General features: G+C 35.3%; 2 protein-coding genes across 2 annotated transcripts; one reads left to right on the top strand and one right to left on the bottom strand.

The window, feature by feature from the left end:
• The first annotated feature begins 206 nt into the window (after positions 1 to 206).
• Positions 207 to 3,614, top strand: LOC113231269 (ATP-dependent DNA helicase PIF1). The gene is made up of 3 exons (XM_026465504.1): positions 207 to 1,028; positions 1,106 to 1,269; positions 2,605 to 3,614. Exons 1-3 carry the CDS (start codon positions 275 to 277, stop codon positions 3,592 to 3,594), a joined length of 1,908 nt encoding a protein of 635 aa, XP_026321289.1. The 5' UTR covers positions 207 to 274; the 3' UTR covers positions 3,595 to 3,614.
• Positions 3,615 to 3,741: 127 nt separating this feature from the next.
• On the bottom strand, positions 3,742 to 5,831 carry LOC113231270. Its single transcript, XM_026465505.1, has 3 exons — positions 5,639 to 5,831; positions 4,688 to 4,892; positions 3,742 to 4,293 (listed from the first exon to the last, which is right to left on the bottom strand). The coding sequence occupies exons 1-3, from the start codon at positions 5,728 to 5,730 to the stop codon at positions 3,886 to 3,888; spliced, it is 705 nt and encodes a 234-aa protein (XP_026321290.1). The 5' UTR covers positions 5,731 to 5,831; the 3' UTR covers positions 3,742 to 3,885.
• Between the last annotated feature and the right edge of the window lie 2,331 nt (positions 5,832 to 8,162).

Genomic DNA, 8,162 nt, shown 5'->3' with positions numbered 1-8,162 from the left:
ATCATATTATCACGAAGTACTTTGAATATAATATGGAAACGAGAGTTTACTGCTGCTGCCATCTGTTTTGAAAGTTATGAATTAACTCATGTGTAACCATGTTAAAGGCATAGCTTGTCTATTGACCCAATGGCATTTAACTGTCACTTTGAATTGAATTTTGACATTAGCAGCATATTCGCAAATAAACTACAAAGAATGCGCCTGCGCGCCTTCGAGTACTTTTTGTTTTTCTTCAGTTTCTTGAATTAAAATCCGTGTAGTGAATTAAAAAATGGAAGGTGGAGAATCATTTTTATCTTGTGCTGCAACAGTGGAGTGGATGACCCCACAAGGGTGCATCATCAGAAAGGTTAATTACAAAACAGCGTCTCTACGTTTAATCCGAAATGAATTTCGAGAAATGTTCATGGAAATATCGAGCGAGAAGTCTGCTGCACTTAGACTAGCGCTGAAAGGTATAAATGTATTTAAAAAGTTCATGGCTGAAGGCAAAGCCAGTGTCAAATTTCAAGAAGCAGGATGCACTATATTCATATCAAATGCACCGCCGACTAACCTCGTGGGATTTCTCCGTACGATATTTGTTAAAATGACTGGTGATAAAGAAGTTAGTGCCAATACAGCACCTTCCGCGCAAAGCATGAGAGCGAAATTGCTTAGTGGTAAATCTCAATCATTTGAGGAAATTAGTCCAGTTACTGTAGCAGATATACACAATGCCAAGAAAAAAATCAGTAAATCCACAATAACTACACCATCTCCACCATCAAAGAAGCGAAAATCTGAAGATTTGGGTAAAGGGCCTGCCCCTAAGAAACTGTATTCACCATCTCCTTTGACTACTACCAGTTCTTTAAGCGCTGAGCAGCAGCGAGTGTTAGAAGCATGTTTGAGTGGAAAAAATATATTCTTTACCGGGTCTGCTGGAACAGGGAAGAGTTTTCTGTTGAAGAGAATTGTAGCAGCATTGCCTCCTGATGTTACTGTGCCTACTGCATCAACTGGAGTTGCTGCTTGCCACATAGGTAAGTAAAAATCTCATTATCAGTTGTTTTCTTTAATGTGATAGAAAGATCAAACAAAATATTTTATAAAATTGCAGGAGGAACAACACTACATGCATTTGCAGGTATTGGAGATGGGAGTGGATCGGTGCAAAATCTTTGTGATAAGGCTTTGAAGTTTCCTTTAGTGGCTCAAAAGTGGAGGAAGTGTAAACACCTCATTATTGATGAGATATCTATGGTTGACGGCAGTTACTTTGAGGTATATTGTTCCTGTTTATTATAATATATTGTATATAGGTGTATTGGTTTACACATATCAAGTAACAAAGTAATCAACTATGCTGTTATGTAATCATCGACTTAGTGGATATGTAAACTAGAATCAAAACTACTTTTTGATAAAGTACAACCTTCCACACCCAACACATTCCCCAATAGGTGTGGTTTGAAGTTTGAAGCGGGGTTGTTGCTGATTCAGGTTTACACGTAAGTGGATGCTGATTTTAGGTTTTAAAAAACACACAATAAATGTACATCTTTTTGAATATGTTGAATATGTGTACATAAAAAATCTATCTATTTTCTTTGATATTGTAATAAAATATAATTTCAATGATTTTGTGACATTTATTAACAAAATAATGTTCATGAAAACAATCAATTTGCCTACCATAATCATTGTGGAATTTTGTCTAAGTTATATTTTAAAAACAACAGCTGAGCAGCTTTTTCGGGTTACAGTCTGTTTTTGGAAAATTTGTATTTTTCCAGCGTGCCTTTTTGTCATGTCACGACTTGAACATGGATGCTGCTTAGTGATGAAAGAAACCCAGTCTTTAAAGGCCTTTTATAAAACCTCGACTCTTTTTTAACGCTTCACGACTAGTCTAGTCTTTTAACCCTCAAGTCTTGAGTCATAAGACTAAAACTCAAGACTAATTCGAGTCAAAGTCTTTTAACCCTAGGAAGCTTAAGACTTTTAGGACTTATAGAATTAAAAGGACTGGCGCCTTATAGCCTCGGGAGTCGCGAGTCATGAGCCGTATGGCGTGATTTTATTTCTACCCACATGATATTTATTTACGATTGATGGATAAGGTTAACATAGCTTCGTTCAAAGAAGTCAGTTAGTTAACTAATTAAATAAATATGATTATTTACTACATACTTCGTCATTTTTATTTATAAACTTCGGGCTTAATAGGACATAAAATAGGTATAAGTCCATTGCAAACAACTCGAGTAGTTTAGGTTGTTCAAGTTGTTTAAGTCATATAAGTCTTTTAGTATAATGACAAAAATTCGAACCTCCAGTCTTAAATTTTAGAGTCGAGTAATGAAAGTCATATAAAACACCTTAAACAACTGAGTCTCTTTCATCACTAATGCTGCTATTCGCAACTACCTTGGTTTGAAGCATCCAGTTGGCTAATGTTTTGTTTGCAAAATGTCAAAGTACTTATAGCTTCACTAAAACATGGGTAAATGTTAGACTAGGTACTTAATTAGTTAAAATTCAATCAATTTCTTAATATTTGTAAACTAGCCAATAAAGGAACTTAAATGTGACTAAATTCTAATTCTTTGGTTTCAGAAATTGGAAACAGTTGCAAGGCATGTTAGAAAAAATGATAAACCATTTGGTGGGATTCAATTGATACTTTGTGGTGATTTCTTGCAATTACCACCAGTTGTTGAAAAAGGAAAAAATGGAAAAAGATTCTGTTTCCAATCACCATGTTGGGATAGATGTATTGAGCTTTGCTTTGAATTGAAGGAAGTCCACAGACAAAAAGACTCTGAATTCGTGTCAATACTTAATAGTATTAGAATTGGACGAGTTACAAAAGAAATAAGTGACAGATTAACACTAACAGCTAAACAAAAAATTGAAGGTGATGGGATCTTGGCTACAAGACTTTGCTCACACACAAATGACTCTAAATTGATTAATGAATCAAAATTAAGAAACCTAGATGGAGAAGAAAAGGTGTTTTCTTCGCAAGATAGCGATAATGCTGCAAAGACTTTAGACATGCAGACCATCGCTCCAGCTAAACTAGTACTCAAGATAGGTGCTCAAGTGATGTTACTAAAAAATGTAAATGTCAATGCAGGTTTGGTAAACGGAGCTAGAGGAGTTGTAGTTAGATTTGAGGAAGGTTTACCAGTTGTAAGATTTAAAAATAAGAAAGAATACACAGCAAAAACAGAGCGATGGTACGTCAAAAACTCAAATGGAACATTACTGTGTCGTAGACAAGTTCCTTTGAATTTGGCATGGGCATTTTCTATTCATAAATCTCAAGGTTTGACATTAGATTGTGTGGAAATGTCTTTGTCTAAAATTTTTGAGGCTGGGCAAGCTTATGTGGCTTTAAGTAGAGCCCACAGCTTAAATACATTGAGAGTACTTGATTTTGATTCAAGGCATGTCTGGGCTGATCCTAGTGTTCTGGAATTCTATCAAAAGTTCAGACGACGTTTACAACATATGGAAATTATTCCTTTAGGTAGACCTTTAGCCGACAAAACAAATAAGAAATTAAAATTAAGAGAGATATTAAAAAAACAATTACGTTGAAAATGAAGAAATTCACATTTTCATGACATAAATAATTTAGTTAATTAATAATTATAGCTTAATTGTATGTTTTTGTAATATCTTTGCATATTATAACAATCATGTTATTTAAGACTGTACTTAGGTTTAAGAGAACTTTAATTATTTAACAAAAATACTAATTATTTATGCAAGCTTATATATTTAATAAAAAAAAGTAATCCAAGTTCATAAACATACTCATTGTTTTCTTGGCTTATTAAAATTTAAATTCCAACCTAAACTTAGAATACACTTAATAGTCCATTGCACTTATCTGGACTCAACTGCTGTTAGGATTTCAATTTGCTCTTCAAGTGTGGCATGTTTCTCTTGCAAACATTTGACAATATATTTGTAACTTTCAATACTTTGCTCCATTTCCTTTTTAGAAGTTCGAATATCCTCCAAGTTTTTCTGTAACACTTCTACATGTTTTTTATTCTGCATAACAACTTGCTTCAGTCTTGTAATCAAGTGGTCTTGTTTTTTAATTAACAGCATTAGCTGAGCTTCAACTGGTGTGTCCGGAATACATTGTAGATTGTCACCAACACAATCAGAGAAGTTGTCAGGAATTTTGATCATCCTCATAGTGTTTCTGATGTCGTCAGTTATTTCTGCTTGTGTTAATGTGTTGAGCATTCTATCTATTTTGTCTCTAGGTGAATTTTCTGCTACCTGTACAAAATAAAATTTTGTGCTTATTCAGGGGAACACCCCTTAGGTTGAATCCCTTTATATTAAATCTGGAAGACGACTGTTCTGCATGGTGTTTACACTACCTGATTACTTTATGTTGATGTTGGCATAAAAAAAAATTTAAAAGCACTGCAATGCTTAAATTAATTTTATTTAGCATTGCAGTTATAATTAGCTCAGTCAGTCAATATATATATATATATAAAAGCAAGACATATACTCAATGTAGTGATAACAAAAGTAAGATATGGGTAATGAATACAGGGACTCAATATTCCATATTCAATCCTGGTTTTGTTAAATAGGTAAATATTAGAAAAACACTAGACAGATGATAGAATAACAGTACTTGGTAACAAATGTCAAAACTTACCTTGGTGACCTTTTTGGTGGTACTAGAACTAGAAGAGCCAGGAAACAATGTTGGTATGGCAGTCTCTTTTAACTTCCTCTGGTGGTCAAAGTGTTTATTTTCAAAGTGTTTTGAACAAATCTTGCTCCTCAACCAATCCACTGACGCGCACTTACTTCGTAGAATCACCAACCACTTGTTTCGCATGTCAACTGAGGTTGGAAATCTGCACAGAAGTTTGAGATTTTAAAGTTTTATGTGAGTTCAAATAATTGTGACCATATAAACTCATCATAGAATGTAATAATACAAATAATATAAATGTAAAAGTACAGTTTAAAAATCGTATGAAATTTACATGAATTGCACACATATATTTACAATGAATGGGTGTCAAAATCCATATACCAATTAACATTTAAAAACACATGATACAAAACAGTGTACACCAAAAAGTCAATAAAGCCACAAGATCTGTATGCCTAAGAACTTGTCAAAACAAATTAGTGAGCCTGTAAGTAATTGAGGAGATAGGGCAGTTTTTTATGATACCAAGTGGCGGGATGAACAAGTTGCGCCTATCATAACAGTTGCAGTGCCATTCAGATCTTTAAATCGCAAAGATCTTATGGGCATTGCCATTGTGCCCATTACTCTTGACATAAGTTGACAAGTCCCATGTGCCTGTAATTTTACTAGCACCCTTACCCTTCTAAACCGGAAGTCAGTAATGCTCACATTATTGCTTGGCGGCAGAAATAGGTAAGGTGTCAGTCCTTCCCTGGACGAACTCTTTCCCAAGGAGCGCTACTGCTACTAAAGCAGTCGGCAGATTGTCCTGCTTGCAGCATCAGATCAAGGTTACCACAGTACTGTGATGTCATGGTATTTTCATAGAATATCAAATTTCACATACAGACACACACGCATTTTTTTGCATCGGAGTTAAAAACACGTACGAGTAAAACTTACTGATGAAGTAAAGTCGAGAGGCCTTTGTTGAAAACTGTAGTTTTGCAGCCTTGTACGGCACAGTGAGTTTGGACGAATTTTATTTCCGACATTTTGTTTTGAACTTACAATGGAAGCTATGAGGTATATCAATCGTTTTATAAACAAATATTTAACTTCCGACCTAAGACGCGGCAAACAAAACAAATAGAAATATCCACAATCCGAAATGTCAATGTCACGATGACAGAAGAAAGATTGCTACCACCGTTGGGTAATTTTCCGAAATAGGTATTTCAAATGGTGAATTAATGTATGATATAATATGACCTTTTGAAGTTTTATTTAGCGTGAATTATAAAATAAAATTACATAGAATAAAAGCAAGTTACAGTAAAACGATTTAAAAAATTATTTGACAACAACGGAAAAATCATATAAAAACTTAGAGGTTGGAAAAAAAATAAAAGAAAGGAGGTGCCCTAACTACGGAATGAACATACCTAAGCAAAAATTGAACGAACAAATGGCGGATTCTTTAGTGTCGACCATATCCTAATTTTTATTAAAACTTCATTGTTCTCACTGTCAATATTTTTTACAATACATGTATTGACTTACAAATAAATGGACGACGGGTCTAAGACAAAAACCACGAAAAAAATGTCACAAGTCAACCTATTTAAACGTAGTGACATGTAAAGAAATATGAAAAAGCTAAAACGTTGAATTTAAATTGTAATGTCGCGCAGTACACGCGGACCCGACGACGTCCATTCAACGTCTCTTAATAGCAAATGAACTAGGTAGGTACCTAACTGATAGAAAATGAGTAATGACTCCTGCCGCTCATGACTATTTAAAAACCTAGGTAAATAATAATAATAAATCATTTATTTGGACATCTATGGCCCACTTGTTAATAATACAAAAAGATACAGAACATTTAAACTTAAAGCTATTATTAGTAGGTACAATTTACGGGACAATACATTGACCAACACAAGAAACACGTATATGCAACTTACCGCTCGAGGCGCCGATAACCTGATGATCTCACCAGAACCTGGATAAAATGTTGAAGCATCGGCGCATCAAGCTTAGCCGCAAACATTTTCAGTACGCTGTTAGGACTAGAACGCAGCCTCGAGAGTAGTGACGCCTTTTTGTTTCGCATCACAGCAAAAAAAGTCATCTACTCCCGCTAGAGCAAACATCGAGGATGCGCTACAATGCCGTAGTAGTCCCATCAGCATTCTGAAACCGTTATTATATTGAACACGCAGGGCGCTGAGTACCTTCTGCGTATAGTTCACCCACAGACCACCCGTGTAGAAGGATTGACAGTATGCCTTGAATAATGTAATTTTGGCTTCCTCACTACAACGGGCAAATCTGTGTGCCAACATGTTACATCTGGCAGCCAACGCCCTACGTTCTCGATCAATATCAATTAGATCTTTGAGATCATCCGTCAGGTAATGTCCTAGATATTTAAATTTATCTACCCTTTTCAGGGGCAAACCGTTCAGACTTATCTTTGGTTCGTAGGACATTCCCTTACCGGGGAGCCCAAAGATCAAAAACTCGCTCTTGGCACAGTTGTACACAAGGCCGTGAGAACTTATGTACTGTTCACAAGTTCGAAGCAACTCCGCAATTGAGCCCGCCGTTGGACCCAGGAGCACCATATCGTCGGCATAGTTTAAATTAAAATTCTTTTTGCCAATCTACAACTACAAGTAGGTGTGTACATTAATAACACAACAGAAAATATTTAAAGAGGCTGTCCTAGGCCCGAGGTGCCGCAGATTCGCCTTTGGTCTTCACATGTCACTGGTCGTAATACAATTATACGACAAGATTACGTAGTTTATTTTATTTACGCCCGTTGTACCTACCCAAACGTTTTATCTTGTTTATCGTGCATCTCAGATTTGTAAAAAAAACACAAAATTGCACCCATTAATATGCTATAATTTTAGCACCACATTAACACAAGGACATATGAATTATTCCTACCATTAGGGGCATGAGGAATAAGCCAAAATAACTAAGTGACAGGACTGTGCGCCTGGTGGTAAGCACACGCCTGTCCATTATTTAAACCGCGCCTAAGTGATAAATAGTGTAATATCCGTTTGAAATAGCTAAAGAAGAGCACAAAATTCTCTTAAAAACAGTTAAAATTAGTTAACGTGTTCTACTTATCCCTGGAACTTCCCCTAGCGATGCTTAGCTGAAATATCATTAAACAATTTCAATATTCTAAAACTGGTTTATGGTTTTTTATATATTAAAAAAATATTTTGTCACTTAACTGCGTTTTAGTTAGCGGACAGCAGAACAGTTGCAGTGTCACTCCAGAGCTTTAAATTGCATAGATCTTAGGCGCATTGCCGCTGTGCCCCTCGCCCTGAGACATAAGTTGACAAGTCCCATGTGCCTTTAATTTCATCAAAAATCTTTTGAATAGAAAAGATGCGAAATAATGAAATATTTTGTATTATAATTTTTTATTACAACAGTTATAACAAAGTCAGCC

The sequence above is a fragment of the Hyposmocoma kahamanoa genome, unplaced genomic scaffold, assembly GCF_003589595.1.
Source record: "Hyposmocoma kahamanoa isolate Upper Pololo Valley unplaced genomic scaffold, ASM358959v1 65, whole genome shotgun sequence".
NCBI classification, from domain to species: Eukaryota; Metazoa; Arthropoda; class Insecta; order Lepidoptera; family Cosmopterigidae; genus Hyposmocoma; species Hyposmocoma kahamanoa.
Note: the sequence above shows the minus strand (reverse complement) of the source record. Positions and strands in the feature narration are given on the sequence as shown.